This window comes from Puma concolor, chromosome B4 (genome assembly GCF_028749965.1).
Source record: "Puma concolor isolate L17-30 chromosome B4, mPumCon1.1.hap2, whole genome shotgun sequence".
In the NCBI taxonomy this organism is placed as follows: domain Eukaryota; kingdom Metazoa; phylum Chordata; class Mammalia; order Carnivora; family Felidae; genus Puma; species Puma concolor.
The window spans coordinates 74,208,183-74,227,064 of NC_141673.1; the positions used below are offsets into that span (position 1 = coordinate 74,208,183).

An 18,882-nucleotide genomic window follows, 5' to 3' on the forward strand; every position below is an offset into this window, starting at 1 on the left:
CTAGAATCTAGAAAAACCAAGGGATTAAAAGTACAATTAAAGTCTTGCATCTGCTTTTATTCTACTTTTAAATATATATTCTTTGTGATTAGCCATTAACAAAACCAAATGAACTGCATAATATTTGGATATTCAAATGAGAGTAGCTATTTGTAACTCTTAATGATCTGTTCCGCTGGTGGAACAGATTGCTAATATTGCTAATGCATCTGCCATGTTAAACTGATGCTCTTCCCGTAACAGGTAAAAACAATACAGGGTCTGAGATAATTCACAATAATATTAATGTCGTAGGGTCTTCTAGAGCTGAAATTGGAGGTTTGCTTATGAATCTAGGCTTTGATCTCAAACAGGAAAAATTTAAATGGGTGGAACGGAGTAAATTTGTTAACTGCTCAAAAGCATGATAATCTAAAAATAAGTCATCTGAAGAAATGCTGTATGGGCAGAAAAGAATGCTACAAACTGAAATGATCATAAGGTACAGTGAAGTTATTATGAAGAACTCAAACCAACTATGCACTATTCATTTAAGTAAAAGGATGAAATCTAGTTTCTCTCAGGATATTAAAAACAAAAGTATTTAATGCATGTGTGACCTTTGTTTTCAAATAGAATAAAATATATTTGGTAATGGGTTCTTTTCAATCATAACGTGCAATTATCACTATGGCTTTATCACTGCTTCTCTTTTCATCCTCCTCTATTAACCGCCAATTTCTAGAACGACCATCTTACCCTTCTTGCTCCTCCTTTTCTCTTCCACAAATAATTTTGTAGCGCTAAAGATAGCAACATAAATAGAATCTGATTCCAGTACTGAAGATGCACTTTCTTTAATTTAGCAACAAGTGAATATGTACAACTAATTTTAATTTAATGTGTTTAGTATCCCCAACTTGTGAAAGTCTGCCGAATGAATGAAGCAGCTCACCTTCATAAAAGACTCATCTAGAACTCAGAAGTGATTTTTACATACTGCACCTAACTGGATACTCAGATCAGCCCTTCGAAGTAAGCATACAGAGAAGTAACATTATCCCATTTTACAGGAAAGGCAAACGAATCCCAATGGAAGTTACTTAACTAGCCACGTCACAGTGCTTACATGGAGAGTAGCTTTAATGCAGGCCTCCTCATTGCTTAAAAATCTATACTTTTTGCTACTTTAAAAAAAGATTTCTCTCTTTTATTACCAATGATAGCAAATAAATTTATCAGTAACTTGCTAGCTACAAAACATGCTGTTACCACCATTTCTCTCCTTTATCAAACATAACTAAAATGATTAAAAATAAAACTAAATAAAAAGAGAATGGCTTCATTAGACACAGAATTAATGTTCTATATAAAGGATGAAAGTGCTGATTCTTGTATTTTTTTTCTCTTTTCCTTCTTAGGTTGATCTGGCATAAATAAATGCCAAAGCTGTCAAAACAAACCCAAATGCGCCATTTTAGGATATCAACTCACCAACTGCACCTGCAGATCCATTAGCTATGAGGGTATGTCTTAATGACACATTACTTTGAAGGATGCTTTTGTTATCTCTTTCTTACAGTCAAAATTAAATGGGCTACAATGAATTACAAACACATCTTCTAATTCTTCATTTGGGACCATCCATTTTATAATGCACTTGTCTGAATCCAAAGAATATACCCAACCATGCACTGCGATCTTAACATTAAGTAATTGGACAGATAAGGGCATGTGCTGCATTAGATAATGTTGTGTCTTTCAATCAGCATAATGAGGTGCAGGGGCAACCTTTCCATCAAATGGGAACCAGCCTTTATCCCACATAACATATGCTGGCATCTCTTAGGGAGTTGTTATAATGGTACATGGCAAGACAAACATCCCCTTGTTTTAAAAAGTATTTTTATTTTTTTGTTAGAATGAAGAATGTGAATGTCCAATTTTATGCATATTAAATTTTTTTAAATTAAGAAGAAAACAAAAACAATATTTAAAGATAAATTCTACTTAGTTTTATTATATTAAACATATATTCTTGTATCTATATTAAATATAAATATATATATATTCCTCTAAGATGATTAGAAATTACATGAAGCTATGTGATTCTCTGTATGCTTATAAAAAATGGAAATACATTGTCAAATGAGGTGATCAATTACAGAGTAGACAATATTTTCTTATAAGCATATAATGCTGCGAAATGAGAATAATAGCATAATAAATGAATATTAGGCAGCAAATATTATGCACTAGATAGAACTAACTTCTTTCATTATATGTTTTTAAATCATAAATCATAAAATCTCAAAAAATAAATAATTTCCATTTTGAGATGAGAAAACAGAGAGGTTATGTAATCTAAGGTTTGAAACAATGGCACCAAAATTCTACTGAAGGATCGGTGTCTCGGAGCTTCAATACTACACACTGCTTTCAGAAGAGTAGGAAGACAGTGAGGTTGAAAGGTCTTTAGAGTTTCATATAAATTGAGTATACGAAAATGATCCTGAGCTTCTAAATATGATACTAAATATAAATCACAAATTCAGATTCAAAAGTCAGACTGAGTCTTTCTCTGAGACACTTTTTGTTCGTATTCCTAAAAACATAATCATTTCTACATTGAGATGACAAAAAAGATCTTACAATAATTCCTTCCAGATGATCAACCCATGTATACCAAAGCAATCACCTTCTGAAATTAAATAATTAAGATACTGTTTGTAACAGATTTCCTGAGGAGGAGAGGAGAAGGTCTGTATCTATCATCAATGCCAGAGAAAGCTCCTTCCTCCTCTAATGAACAATTTAGTATTTCAAAACATGTGTTCAGATTAAGTCTTAGTTCATACAATGTTAGTCAAGAGATCATGGAAAGTTAGCCAAGCTCAAGAGATTTTTTTAAAGGACTATATTTAAATATAAGAATGTTATAATTTTTAATTTTTATTTATTTTTTAAATGTTTATTCATTTTTGAGAGACAGAGAATGAGTGGGGGAGGGGCAGAGAGAGACAGAGGGAGACACAGAATCTGAAGCAGGCTCCAGGCTCTGAGCTGTCAGCACAGAGCTTGAACCCATGAACCATGAGATCATGAGCTGAGCCAAAGTCCACTTAACTGACTGAGCCACCCAGATGCCCCAAGAATGTTATAATTTTTTAACTGAAAAAAGTTTACTTGGGCATAAACTTAATCATTTATTTTATTTTTACAATTTTATTTTGAAAATGAATACTTGTTAAATCAAATCAAGTACAAGATCTCTCAGCATGAAATTATGTGGTTTAAAACCACTGGTCAGATCATGCCCATGTTCCTTTTTATTTTTGTCTTTCAAGAAAGTCCATCATACAAAAGTTTATATTAAAAACACAAGTGGCTCTAGGGACTAATAATAAAAACCAAACACAAGGATCCTGGCTATATGGTATCCGTAATCTACAAAGCTTCAACTTATATTACAACTCTATCCTAATGAGATGCTTGCCAGGTAGAGCAAAAGAAACAGTTGTGTTCATTTCGCAGGTGAATATACCAAAACAAACAAACAAAAAATTAGCATTTTATCATATCTAGCTTTATAGTTAAGGATGAAATGTAAACTACTCCTAGAACACTAATAAAGTTTTATATAAATACATATTTGGGTTTTTTTTTTCATGTTTATTTACTTACTTTGAGAGAGAGATAGAGAGCATGCTGTATGTGAGTGGGGGAAGGACAGAGAGACAGGGAGAAAGAGAATCCCAAGCAGGCTCCACAGGGTCAGTGCAGAACTCTACGAGGGACTCGATCTCACAAATCGTGATATCATGACCTGAGCTGAAATCAAGAGTCAGATGCTTAACCAACTGAGCTACACAGGCTCCCTGTGTACACACTTTTAGAGTCCTGCTTGAGAAAATGCCCTTAAGAGAGAAAGCTCAATGTATGAGAATAGGTGTCAAACAGATCTTGGATTTGAACTGAGTCTTGCAAGTAACTATATGAATTTCACATTATTTACTGTCTCTGAGTCTGTTACCCATTAATGAACACTGGATAGTAATACCTACCTTAAAATATTATCAAAAGAATTAACTGAAATATGTGTGAAAATACTCAGTGAAGATCAGTATTTCAATGTTTATTATCTTCCTTAATTACAGAATCATTATTTTTATCTGGTAAATAATGTAGTAAACTACATGAAACTTTCAGAGATTACTGATGGCAGTCCTGTGAATAACTGGCTTTAAAAGCTAAGACATGAGAGTCCATAATTCTATTTAGAAGTTAGGCCAAGAATTTGAGGTAGCCAGCAATGTGGATTAGTGGTATTAAGATACCACAACAGATTTTAACAGCAGTCTATCATCCTTTTAAAACCTTTGCCCTCGCAGGCCCCTGGGTGGCTCAGTGGGTTAAGTGTCTGACTGCAGCTCAGGTCATGATCTCACAGTTCAAGGGTTTAAGCCCCACAGTGGGCTATGTGCTGGCAGTGCAGAGCCTGCTTGGGATTCTCTTTCCTTCTCTCTCTCTCTCTGCCCCTCCCCCACTTGCACTCTCTCAGAGTGAATAAACTTAAAATAAATAAATAAAATCTCTTCTCCCAAATAAAGCACTGAACTTTGGCAAGGCATAGTAAAAATAAACTCAGAGAGCCTACAAAACAGTTTCTTTTCTTTTTTTTTTAATATGAGATTTATTTTCAAATTGGTTTGCATACAACACCCAGCGCTCATTCCAACAGTGCCCTCCTCAATGCCCATCACCCACTTTCCCCTCCCTCCTACTCCCCCATCAACCCTCAGTTTATTCTCAGTTTTTTTTTTTTTTTTTTTTTTTTTTAAATTTTTTTTTTTTTTTTTTCAACGTTTATTTATTTTTGGGACAGAGAGAGTCAGAGCATGAACGGGGGAGGGGCAGAGAGAGAGGGAGACACAGAATCGGAAACAGGCTCCAGGCTCTGAGCCATCAGCCCAGAGCCTGACGCGGGGCTTGAACTCACGGACCGCGAGATCGTGACCTGGCTGAAGTCGGACGCTTAACCGACTGCGCCACCCAGGCGCCCCTATTCTCAGTTTTTAACAGTCTCTTATGGTTTGGCTTCCTCCCTCTCTAACTTTAACATTTTCATTTTCATACACAAGGAATAATAAAAAAAAAGAGCTATTATTATAATCAGAACAGTATTTTTGCCTGGTAATTCAGGGAAAAGGAAAATAGAGCTGAGTACTTCTGCACCAAAGGCTATTTAAATGGAGTTGGTGGGGCGCCTGGGTGGCGCAGTCGGTTAAGCCTCCGACTTCAGCCAGGTCACGATCTCGCGGTCCGGGAGTTTGAGCCCCGCGTCAGGCTCTGGGCTGATGGCTCGGAGCCTGGAGCCTGTTTCCGATTCTGTGTCTCCCTCTCTCTCTGCCCCTCCCCCATTCATGCTCTGTCTCTCTCTGTCGCAAAAAAAATAAATAAATGTTGAAAAAAAAAAAATAAAAAAATAAATGGAGTTGGTATTTCGCCTAAAAATGTGAACCTGAATTGGAACAACATCCATGGTTGAGCTAGGGTCAAAGAGCATATTTAGAGTGACACCTAATATTAAAAGAACACATTCTAGGGGCGCCTGGGTGGCGCATTCGGTTAAGCGTCCGACTTCAGCCAGGTCACGATCTCGCGGTCCGTGAGTTCGAGCCCCGCGTCGGGCTCTGGGCTGATGGCTCGGAGCCTGGAGCCTGTTTCCGATTCTGTGTCTCGCTCTCTCTCTGCCCCTCCCCCGTTCATGCTCTGTCTCTCTCTGTCCCAAAAAAATAAATAAACGTTGAAAAAAAAAATTAAAAAGAACACATTCTAGCTATTTCTCAGAGAAACTATGACTCTCTTCGTGGTTTAGATCTGGGAAGTTCTCATTCCATGGTCTCCACTCCCTGCTTATCCTACCCTCCCCCCCCACCCCCGACCATGCCACATGGCCACACAGTTTTAAATGTTTTTGAGTGACATGCAGAATTGTGAACCTTCTAAATCTTAAAACTCGTTACTTAAGAGCCTCCCTGGTTAAGATTCAAAATTTACATGAAAGTTTACATTCTATTTTTTAATGTTTATTTACTTATTTTTGACAGAGAGAGCACAAGTTGGGGAGGTGCAGAGAGAGAAGGAGAGAGAGAATTGAGGATGATTAATTGGCTTTCACTCTAGTGTCTACATAGAAGGTAGAAGCATTTACTGAGGGAGAAGTGAGATTAAGTGCAGGTGAGGACTTAGTTCCATTTTCAAATGGGTTCTCCATATATTTATGCAGAAATGGATTTCCATCTAGTATACTTTTCCTAAGTAAAAAAGTTTTTTAATATTTCTAATGCAGGTTGCTGGAGTCAAAAGACCTTCAACCTTTGTTTCGCTTTGTTTATAATGTGTATTTATTTTTGAGACAGAGAGACAGAGAGAGAGAGAGAGAGAGAAAGCGAGAGCGAGCAACCAGGGGCAGGGGGAGCAGAGAGAGAGGGAGACAGAATCAGAAGCAGGTTCCACGCTCCGAGCTGTCAGTGCAGAGCCCAATGCGGGCTGAACCCACCAGCGGTAAGATCATGACCCGAGCTGAAGTCGGACACTCAACCGACTGAGACACCCAAGTGCCCCGAAGACTTTCCTTCAGCCTTTGTACTTTAGGAAATTTCTTTCATTTCATATTTGTGATAATTTTTTGAAAATAAGTTCTAAATTATTTTTTGAGCAATTTAATTTTTAATCTTTAATTTTTTTAAGTTTATTTATTTCAAAAGACAGAAAGAGTGGAGGAGGGACAGAGAGAGAGAGGGAGAGAGAGAATCCTAAGCAGGCTCCATGCTATCAGCCGGACACCATGCAGGGCTCGAACTCACAAACCATGAGATCACAACCTGAGCTGAAACCAAGAGTCCGACGCTTAACTGACTGAGCCATCCAGGTGCCCCCTTAGTTTTTTTTTTTAATTTTTTTTAAGTTTATTTATTTTGAGAGAGAGAGAGTGTGTACGTGAGAGCATGAGAGTGGGAGAAGGGCAGAGAGAAAGGGAGAGAGAGAATCCCAAGCAGATTCAGCTCACAGCCCAATTCCGGGCTCGATCCCATGAACCATTAGATCATGACCTAAGTAAGCAGAAATCCAGAGTCAGATGCTTAATTGAGTGAGCTACCCAGGCACCCAAATATGAAAGTTTATATTATAAATACCAATTTCATTTTAGTCATTCCAAGTGGAATATGCAGAGATTTCTATTTACTTCTTTCCTTACATTCCTTATGTAAAAATATTCTTAAACATCATATGACCTTTTTCTTGATTTTTGACTGTCTTGTCACAGAATACACACACCTGTGTGAAATACATACACACATTTTTAGATGAATCACTTACCTCAGAGTATTACTTATTTCCAAATACATTCAACTATATATAAAAGTGGTACCATATATATAAACCTTTCAAATTTTCAAAAGTTTCTTCAACATACCAGCACCATCTGTTTTAATTCTGTTTGATGGTATACTGGGCTCTCCTATACCCAACGTATTGGTTGCTACCACACGAAATTCATACTCCATCCATGGTATTAAATCCACTGCTCTTGCTGCCTCCATATTCCCTTCAATGATTGGGGGATCTAAACAAAATGAACATTAAAAAGAATATTAGTTGAACAGCATCATTTTTATAATCCTGCATTTTAATTTTACTATTTTGAGACAATGGCACATATTCCACTGAGTTGAAATAAAAATAAAAACTAGACATGACAAAATATTAAGTTCAAGGGAGTAAGCAGAGAGATCATTAATAAATAATAAACTACAGAAAGTGATATGAATGTGGATCATCTATTTCATAAGCCTAAGATCAGAGGGTTGAAATTCGGCACTCCTATCAAGCTCCCAGGTCATGCATTTACTGCTAATCCATGGACTCTACCCGGAATAGCAAGGAGCTGTATTCTAAAGGTAGAATCTAGAAAGATTTCCTGAGGGAAGAGCACAACTGGACAGTTAAAAACTTTGGGGACATCCACTGACATTGTACATGGGCAGTGAATGATTTATTATTAGGGTACCTATATGTTTATACCCTTTTTTAGTTGGTTTTGTTGATTTTTACCCAAATCACTTGGGGCAATGATAACAAATGTTGTAATAGTTTATTAAAAATTCATGCTCTTATATAATGAAAAGGTTATAAATTATGGATAAAATATGATCCAACATTGCTTATTTCATTGAGATATGATAAAACAAAGAATCAAGGCAGGACTACACAGTATTTTAAGCTCTCTTAAAATATTTCCACATGTGTTTTTAATAACTAACATATACATACATACGCATATAAATACTTGTACATCACTTGTTTGGAAAATGTGTTGCTTTAGGCTTGTCTATGACTCATTATCTTACTATTTAGGGAATTTTTTATCTGGCAATGCAGACCATGAATCTATAGTTTTTCAAGATGTTGTTCTCATCTCTACAATAAATGCCAAGCATCCCAGTGTCCTGGTTTCTCCTTTTGGACAAATTCCTGTGTGGCTCAGACCATGCCATGCCTCATCCTGCCATAATTGTAACTGTCCTGGATGCTAATTTTTCCATCTCTTCTCTTATTTTGTGATGAACTTGTTCTATACATTTGATGTAATTTTTGACTTTCTGATTGAAAATTTGGCTTTGTCTTCTCCTATTTTGATTCTGCCTCTTTATTTAATATTTCTTCCACCCTTCGTTCACAGCAAATCAGAATTTGCTTTACTTCATATACCCAAGGACTTCTTTTAGGTAGTTGGAGGAAGGAAGTGTAGTTTTAGTTTGTAAAGTGCTCTCCATAAAGAAAAGAAAAAAATATAGCTGGCTGTTATGACGCTGGGTAGCCCGCTTCCCCTCTAGAGACCTTCCAATAATTTTGAGCCTAGTATAAAAGAAAAAATTTTATAGTAGTGGGTTGAACTGTGCCTACCAAAAAGTTCTATCTCTTCCCAAATTACAAGAACCTGTGAAAGTAAGTCATCTGGAAAACCAGTCTTTGTGTGTCCTTTGAAGATTAAGACCAGAATTATGTTAAGGATCCCGGGGTAAGATTAGCCTGGATTATCTAAGTGGGCCCTGAAACCAATAATAAGCATCCTTATAAGAGAAACACAGAGGAGAGACATATGTAGAAGAGGAGGCAATGTGACCACAGAGACAGAAGTTGAAGTGATGTGGCCACAAGCCAAGGAACATCTGGAGCCACTGGAACCTAGGAGAGGTAAGGAATACCTGTTCCCTAGAGCCCCTGGAGACGGTACAGCCTTGCAAACACCTTGATTTTGGACTCTGGACTCCAGCACTGTGAGAGTCTAAATTTCTGTTGTTTTAAGCAACCAGTTTGTTACAACAGCCCTAGGGAACCAATACAGAGTTTTAAAGTCAGAAGCTGATGGGATTATTTATGAGTTTGTGATCTTATGAATTTGGGGCCTAAGTAAAAACATATGGTAGAAGGCTCAAGGAGGCAGTCCAATCTTTCCCCTCCCTGTGCTGCAAAAATCCCGGCACCATTTAAATGTTTATTTATTTTGAGAAAGAGAAAGAGAAAGAGAGGGAGGGACAGTGAGAGAAGGAGAGAGAAAATCCCAAGCACACTCTGGATCTCATGACTGTGAGATCATGACCTGAGCCAGTATCAAGAGTTGGATGCTTAATCAACTGAGCCACCCAGATGCCTTTAATCCCAGCATCATTTAAATGCCTGAAGAATGGGAATGTTGAAAGCCCTCCAAAGGGTCTCTCTTGACAAGGGTATGCTATTCTCGTGATGGTCAAAGCTAACCAGGCTTTTTCAAGCAGCTGGGCAGCCAACAAGTACAGGCAAGAGTATGTTGAGTCAAAACAAGAAGAACCAGAAGGATGTGCAGTGGAAACTGTAGCTAAAAGACTGATTTTGAGGGGCGCCTGGGTGGCGCAGTCGGTTGGGCGTCCGGCTTCAGCCAGGTCGCGATCTCGCGGTCCGGGAGTTCGAGCCCCGCGTCGGGCTCTGGGCTGATGGCTCGGAGCCTGGAGCCTGTTTCGGATTCTGTGTCTCCCTCTCTCTCTGCCCCTCCCCCGTTCATGCTCTGTCTCTCTCTGTCCGAAAAATAAATAAAAAAAAAAAAACGTTGAAAAAAAAAAATTAAAAAAAAAAAAAAAAAAAGACTGATTTTGAGCATGTGTGATCATCCAGTATGAAAACACCCCTAAATAAATGGAAGGTCGAGTATATGTTCAAAGAGTAGAAAATCAGACTTGACCACAGAAAATATTTGGAGGAATGGTGAAAGGTAAAGAAGGAAAGGTCTAGTGGGGTCATTTTGTGGTAGGCTTTGGATTCCAGGTGAAGCTGTCAGTCCTCTGATTTAATGACCGAGATGAAGAAAGAAGGAATAAGCAAAATGCCTTGGAGTTACTACCATAAGATAAACACCAGTGAGAAACCATTGGCTCAGGGATGCAAACGACTTTCTCAGAAGGGGAAACAAGAAGTGGGTGGTTGGTAGGAAGATGGACTTCTGGAAGGCATCTTGTGAATGGGTAGGAAAGAATTTGGTATCTATAAGTTAAGGATAGTATTCTCTACCAGGATTGCTAAAGGCATGAAAAGTGCTCTTTCTGGAACAAAACCAATTATAATCATTCTTGTTAATATACATTAACATCAGTACTTACGAGGATATAAATATCCCAAACAAACATGTATTGGTGTATTTTTATAATACCTCCTAAATAAAACCATTTACATAAGCAGTAGGAATAACTTAGCCAAAAAAAAAAAAAAAAAGACTAACGTTTTCATTTTAGAAAAATGTATCTAGAATTAAAAGTGGCTTCTATCATGCCTGTTTTCCATTCCACAAACTGGGGCAGGACTTCTGAACACCACATCACGAGAAGAGGATTTTAAAGCTTGCGAGAATTTCTCTAACTTTTTCCCAGCTCCAATCTTGACACAGGCAGTCCACACTAAAAATATTTCTTTTGCCTCCCCTTGTTTGTTCATTTGTGAACATCCACGTTTCTTCTACTTCTTCTACATGTTTTGGAATTCTCTGGGCCTAGTATACCTAGTATACTGTTTTGTAAATAATACTACTTAGTAAATGTTTGTAAAAACTATACATAAAATATAAATACAAAAGTTACACTTATTTAGAGCAGACAGTGTTTCAGTGCAAGAAGTACAGCCTTGTGTAGAACACTCACGATAGTCTCCTTCAACCCTGAATCATGCAGGCTACTGGTGAAAGACAAGAAGATGATTCCTTTACCCCGCCCCACCACAAAATATCCAACACTCTCGTGGCTTTGATGCTTATATTCAGTCTATAAATTATCTTCCCTTGTAAGGCAGTATACTTTGCCTCAGTCTAAGCCCTCTCCCACTCTCTTTAACTGTGAGCTGATCCTTTCTCCTCTACTGCTACTGTTTGTTTTACCTCTATTACACATTTTTATTTGTTTTATTCTGGCCCTGAATATCCCTATAAATGGATTTTTACCCCATGCAATTCTCCCCCAACTCCTTCAGTCCTGGCAGGAACTATTGGATATATTTTATCTTTCCAAAACCACCCACGTAGACAGGAGCAGAGTTCAGCTTTGCTTTGGAAGCAGATTCATACCCGGGCCGAATACAGAACAGAAGCAGAGGACATTGTGTCCCCTCTCTTCAGCCAAGTTCCTTCCACCTGTTTGTTATTCCTAGAGTCAGAAAGAGAGGAGAGCACTTTGCACAATTGACGCAAGTGCTAGGAATCAGGACTGGGGTCTCAAGATCCTGAGTTTTAAGTGGGTCAGTTCTGAGTCAGGCCATTGTTTAACAGATAATTTCAGTATTGAAAATCAGATCTTAACTGTATCATGACTGCCAGAGGCTTCTCCCTATAAAAACTATATTGAGTATTAACCTGATAGCTGTTTAAATCTTGGTTTTACTCCTGAGTGTAACTCTCAATCAAAGGGATACAGAGCAGGAGACATGCTCCTTACGTTAACACTCAGGTCAAAAGACCCTCTTGAGAAGGTCTTACTTTAACAACCAACCATACACAATAATCCATAGATTCATTTGCAAATGCCTTGAGTCCCTGAGGCTCAGAATAAAAAGATTGTGACTAATCTTTGGAGGAAAAGAGAAGCAAGCCTCATGGGTATCCTAAGGCCAATAATTCACAGTGTTTTTGTTGCCTGGAAACCATGCTTATGGCACTCTGCCATCAGGCCACATGCACTAACTGAAAAGCTTCAGAAATAGCCGGAATGACCTCTGGACTAAAAAATATATTGTTTCAAGAATAACTCTAGGCAATGTCATCCCACCTGTTCTAGATTCTTTGAAGTTGCCTAGTGAATCCTGGTGTTTCCTTAGAATTTAAATACATTCAGAACCTTTAGGTTCTTCCCTCTCAATCCAAAATTCAAGCATTTGAAACTATCCAGAAGCCACTCAGAGGTTCTAAGTGATAAAGCAGGTCTGCGTTTGAGAATGGAAAAGGGCATTTACAGGCTTCTCATCGGTTCTGCGTTATATTAGAGCCTTCAGACCCCACCCACAAGGTCTTGTGGCAGAACTTTGAAAGGAGCCATAGATTTGGCAAAGTTCTCCGCAGTGAAAGAGAGGCAAATTGTGCTCTGGCATCCCAAAAGATGTGATTCATTGATTTTTCTCCAAGGAAATTTTGAATGTAACCTCATAAAACCCCAGAAATTCATATCTGAAATAAGAACAACAAAAAGTGAGGCTACAGAAAGGCAAAAGAGAAAATAGTAAATTCTACAAAGTATCCTACAAGAAGCCTAGTGGGTTTTTTTTGTTGTTTTTTTTTTTTTTTTGCATTTTTAAAAACCTAACAATGTGGCAAAGAATTAAAAAAAAACACTAAAAACTAAGTAAAGATGTGGTAGAAGAGATACTCATATGCTGGTGGTGGTAATAGAAACTGTTTCTTCTTTTCTACTGGATAATTTTTTAGTTCAGCTCATGGGTTTAGGCATGTTTACACTAAATAATTTAGTTTACAAATATCTATTCTAAGGAAATAACCTAACATTAAAGAAACATTTATGTATTAAGACGTTATTACAGATTTGCACCAATAAATTCGAGGCTTCCACATGACGGAATTTTAAACACAAAGACATTTTTCTTCTTCATTTTAGAAAATATATCTCAGGTTTGTTCTCTTAATTGATCCTCATAGCACGGTTTCTAGGTCTCTTTATGTTCAGTCCCCTTCCATACATACATCCTATCACCAACAATATTCTATAAAATTTCCTCTCCAAGGAGCAGTATAGAATCAAACACAACATTCTAAATCTTATCTATGCATCGTGTAGAACCCTGAGAAAATGGCATCAAATTTCTGCTGTCCATCCCCAAAAAGTCCAAGAGAAATAATATTTACAATAGATTGTTTCAAAGCATACAGTCTATTCTTCCAGATCATTATTCTAAATGTAATCCTTGGACTGCTGAAACTTGGTATCTTTGAAAAATATTTACTGAATACCTTAAATAATTACCTTCATAAAACAGAGTTTAGTCTTATACTTTCCATTTTTAGTGGGCACCACTATAAATAAAAACTACATGGTTGCATTTACTGCAAAAAGTATTTTTCATTTCTACTTAGGACACTGTCACAAGAGAATTTTACTTACATAACTAATAAAAAGGACAGGTAATACAATCTACAAAATAATCATTTTTCAGAGCCTATCAGAGAGCTGAATTTGTGAAATTTGTGAAGAAGAATAGGTACAGGAACAGGGAGAGGAGAGCATAGTCATTAATGTTCAGAAAAACAAAACTTTTCACAGATATTTAAAGACAACAGGCAGGCTGGCATGGCTTTCTCGAATCCCAGAAGCCCCCAAATCAAGGAGCATCTATACCCATCAGCCAATTCTTTTTTTGTGGGCCTTCACCAAGTGTACGAAAAACAGCTGGGGCAGGACAAGAGAGCCAAAAGAAACCTCCCTCTGAGGCACAGACATCTCAGATGTGCTCAAGTCTAAGAGCAAAGCAGGAAAATGGAGACCACCATATGCACTCCAGGCCTTACCCTGAATAAGTATGTGGTTGTGTGTGGCTGTGTGAGTGGCAAGAGAGCAAAGACCGGTCTGCCTCCCCAGAGAGGGACAAGTGTTTTGGGTCTGCTGAAGTCTGAGTGAACCTGTAACTGGAACCACTCCCCCACCCACCCCCAGGAACTCGGGGCTTCAGACTAATGATTAGACAACAGCTGCCTGGGGCAGAAGAAGGGAAGCTAATAGAACCCTCCCTGAGAGCCAGGCTAGAAGAACAAACAAAGTCTGATGGGAAGGCTGGAAAGCATTCACACGTGAGAGAGGTTTTGATCCTCCACTCAAATCTACTTGACCCTGTACCGAACTGAATCTAACGGCAAAAGTCAGATCACCTCAACTACAGATTGTAGTGACAAAATGACAGTTTTGGAAAAATGACATGCATTTTCCAGGATATAAGTAGTATTCACTTTATGCTCCACTGTTCTTTTTTACACAATGTATGGATATTTAAAAAGTTATCAGGACATGAGAAAACAAAGAAATGTGATTCATTTTCAGGAAAGGAAAAAAGAAACAACAAGAAAAGAAACAAAAGAAACAGAGCCAGACTTAAAGATGGACAGATGTTAAATGTCAGACAAGGACTATAGAAAAATTACTAGAAATACGTAAAAGTAACAAGTGGGAAAAAGTGCACCACTTGCAAAACAAAAAGGAAATTTCTATGGAATACTATGTAAACAATATGAAAAGGAACCAAATCCTGGAAACAAAAAATCCTGGAGATTAATAGAAATAAAAAATCAAAATAATTTTTATAGGATCTTCAGCAAACTGAATGTAGCATAGAAAAGAATCTATGAGGGTGAAGACAATTCATTAGACACTATCCAATCAGAAGCAAACACACACATCCAAGATCTATGGAACGCATCAAACAACCTAACATACATGGCAACACAGACCAAGAAGAGAAAGAGAGCATGGCGCAGAAGAAATATCTGGAGATGATGGCTGAGAATTTTCTAAGTTGAAGGAAGATATCAACTCAAAGATCAAGCTTGCCAGTAAACCCCCACCAGGATAAATATATTTTCATCAAGCTGAAAAGCAAAAAGGAAAAAAATCTTGAAAGCAGCTAGACATGACGGACACATTAAATACAGGAATATAAGGTAAAAACAATAAATAGTTCCCTTCTTATCAGAAACAACAAAAGCAAAAAGATAAAGGAATAATATTTTCAAAATGTTCAAGGGATGCCTGGGTAGCTCTGTCAGTTAAGCCTCTAACTCTCGATTTTGGCTCAGGTCATGATCTCATGGTTCAGTTCACGAGATTGAGCCCAGCATTAGGCTCCGTGCTGACAGCTCAGAGCCTGCTTGGGATTCTCTCTCTCCCTCTCTCTCTCTGCCCCTCCATTCTCTCTCTCTCTCTCTCTCTCTCAAAATAAATAAACTAAAAAATAAAAGAAATAACAAATAAAGGAGTACCTGGGTGGCTCAGTTGGTTAAGCATCCAACTTCGGCTCAGGTCATCACTACGGTTTGTGAGTTCATGCCCTGCGTCAGGCTCTGTGGTGACAGCTCAGAGCCTGAAGCCTGCTTCAGATTCTGTGTCTCCCTCTCTCTCTTATCCCTCCCCTATTCACGCTGTCTGTTTTTCCAAAATAAATAAACATTAAAAAATAAAAATAAAAAATAAAATGCTCAAAAAACAACTTAGAATTTATATTCAAAAAATTATCACAAATATGATATGAAAGAAATTTCCAAAGGCTAAAGGTCATTGACTCCAGCAACCTGAACAATCAGAAATACTAAAAAAGTTCTTCACTTAGGAAAATTATACTAGATGGAAATTCAGTTCTACATAAATAAATGGAGAACACTTTCCAAAATGGAACTAAGTCCTCACCTGCACTTAATCTCACTTCTCTCAGTGAATGTTTCTAAATTCTGTGCAGATGCTAGAGCCAAAATCTCATTTCCCATCCTCAATTCTGCCCTTTCTCTCAATATCCATACTCAATTTGTTAGAAAGCTCTGTTTTGCCTTCAAAAATATATCTCAGACCCACGCACTGCTCTCCATGCGCATTGCTATCCCATTGTCCTAGCCACTGACATCTCCGACCTGGACATCCCTCACCTTCAATATCCTCCTAGCTAATCTCCATGTTTCTAGTTTTGGCCCTCCAGAAATCCCTTCTCCATACACCATTATTTCTCCTTCGTTTAAAAATTCCTTATAGGATCTACAAACCCCTGCATATCTTGCCATCCACTATTGCTATTTGCATTATAAACTACCTCCAAATTTAGTGGCTGACATCAACTATCATTTTACTCTGTCTCATGAGTTTCATATATATAAATTTTTTATTATGGGGCACCTGGTCGGCTCAGTCGGTTAAGCATCCGACTTCGGCTCAGCTCATGATCTCACGGTTCATGAGTTTGAGTTCAGCATCGAGCTCTCTGCTGTCAGTATGGAGCCCACTTAGGATCCTCTTTCTCCTTCTCTCTCTGCACCTCTCCCTATCATGCTCTGTCTCTCTCTCACACACAAAAATAAACATTTAAAAATATTTATGGTATATATTTTATATTATAAAATAAAATTTTTTGTTGGGCCTAAGACATACAGAAGTGTAATATATTTGATAATATCTTAAAGGCAGGTGGATGCGAAGTTCTATCAAAGTAAGGATGGTAACTCAAATCCACAGGAACAAATGAGGAGGACTAAAAATGGAAAATAAAAAAGTTAATATAACAAACTCTATAAATATGTACTTGCTTTCATTTCTTCTTGTAGCTTCTTTAGAAGACAGTAACAGAAGAATAACAGGTTGTAATATATAGAGAGGTCTAAAAATAATACACAGCACCAAAAAATGGGTTATCTAGGAGTTATCTAGGAGTAACACTTCCATATCTCATTGAAATTAAGTTAGTAAACATATGAAGTATTCTAACAAGTTCAGATGTAGCTGGTGAGCCCTAGAGTAATAATATGTATATTTATATTTATATTTAAAAATTCATTTATTTATATTCAGTAATGTATATATAGTATATATAGAGTAACCATTAACTACATAAATATATATATTCATTAAAGTAGTTAAAATGTTATACTAGAAAATATTCACTCAAGCAGTAAAGAAGGAATACAGGAATGAAAACAAGTAAAACTTTTAGTAAGCAAAAATACAATGGATAGTTACCACAGGGGAGGTGGAAAGGGAATGGGTGAAATAGGTGATGGGGATGAAGGAATGCACTTGTGATGAGCACAAGGTATTATATGGAAGTGTTGAATCACTAAATTGTACACCTGAAACCAATATTATATTGTGTGTTGACTAACTGGAATTTAAATAAAAACTTAAAAAAAATAAACAGAATAAAATACAATGGCATATATAAACCCAGCTATATAAATAGTAACATGAAATATTAATTGATTAAAGAATCCAATCAAAAGGCAGTGGGTGTCAGGATAAAAAATAAGATGCAGCTATATGTTTCAATAGAAAACATCCTATAGATTCAAAGATTGAAATACGCTGACAGTTGTGAAAGACACAACATGTAAACAAGAAGCATGCAAAAGTTGGGGTGACTAGATTAATATCAGAAGCACCCTTTCTTTCAAATGTAACTCCTGTATCATGATCCCTCTTCACGATTGTTTCTCTTTAGCACTAATCACCATAGGACTTACTGTACATTTTACTGCACATTTACTGTAATTATTTGTTCATTGCCATCTTTCCTACTAGAATGTAAACTCTTTTGAGGGTATGGGGTGTGTGTGTGTGTGTGTGTGTATGTGTGTGTGTGTGTGTGTGTTTCTTCTCTCTGTTTTGTTCATGGATGGCCAGGTGTATATCCAGAATCTAGGACAGGTTCTTGCATACAATGGAGGCCCCATCAGCATGTGTTTAATAAATGAGCATTATGGGCCCTGATCTAGGAGTTAGAGTAGGGCAGTGAATAAAAACCTTCATCCTCATGGAACTTACTTTCTAGTGGAATAGATATAGATATTTTAATGATAAGTATATTTTTATTCAGCTACCTAGTAAGAACATATATTTAATGAAAATGATTACAATTATTACTCCTTTTTCAAAGCAAACCAAATTTAAATGTGTTCATTACATTCTGTTCTCTAGTATCTATAATCAGTGTCAATTAGGCTAGATATCTAATATTACCATTATCATCCGTTTTAATTCTCTTCAGAGAAATAGAAAATATCCATACTTTAGGTTTATCAAACATCTAAATTGTTTTTATATTATTTTTCAAATGGTCTGATTTGCCAAGTTTATTGCTAGATAACTTACATTCGCAAGCATAATGTAGCAGAAATATTTCACCTGTTTCTAACTCGTGTTCTTTATATAATATATGGAGAATACCTCAATACCAAAATATATCTAAACCCTCATAACAGCCTGCAGGTATATATTTAGTTCATTTCACATAATAGGAATAAATTATCAAAGAAAATTAAATCTAAACTAAAACTTCTCAATGATCAGTACAATTAAATGCCATTATGTTAGTTAAAGCAAAAATAAGAGCAGGTTTGGGATATTCTGGGATTACTTCTTTTCCAATTTTTAAAAAGACAAACATTTTATTCATTTTGTTTTTTTCTCCCCTTGTGACAACTGAGCACATATTTCTATGTCTCTTCATTATATCTAAAAGAAACTCTAGCAATTACAAGTTTGTTTAAAAATAATGTCAAAATGACAAACAGAAACAGGTTATTTCATTGAAAGGATCCTTCATTTTCTTTGACATTACAACAGATAAACT

The 18,882-nt window shown here is 36.9% G+C and overlaps 1 protein-coding gene across 4 annotated transcripts in view; it reads right to left on the bottom strand.

Annotated features, from left to right (window-relative positions):
• Nucleotides 1-18,882, bottom strand: part of CNTN1 (contactin 1) — a 368,487-nt gene that overhangs the window by 67,095 nt on the left and 282,510 nt on the right. For all 4 annotated transcript variants that reach the window (XM_086713642.1, XM_086713644.1, XM_086713643.1 and 1 more), the window contains one exon: nt 7,460-7,609. In XM_086713642.1, coding sequence (XP_086569768.1) covers nt 7,460-7,609 — 150 coding nt within the window. The remainder of the gene's footprint in view (nt 1-7,459; nt 7,610-18,882) is intronic.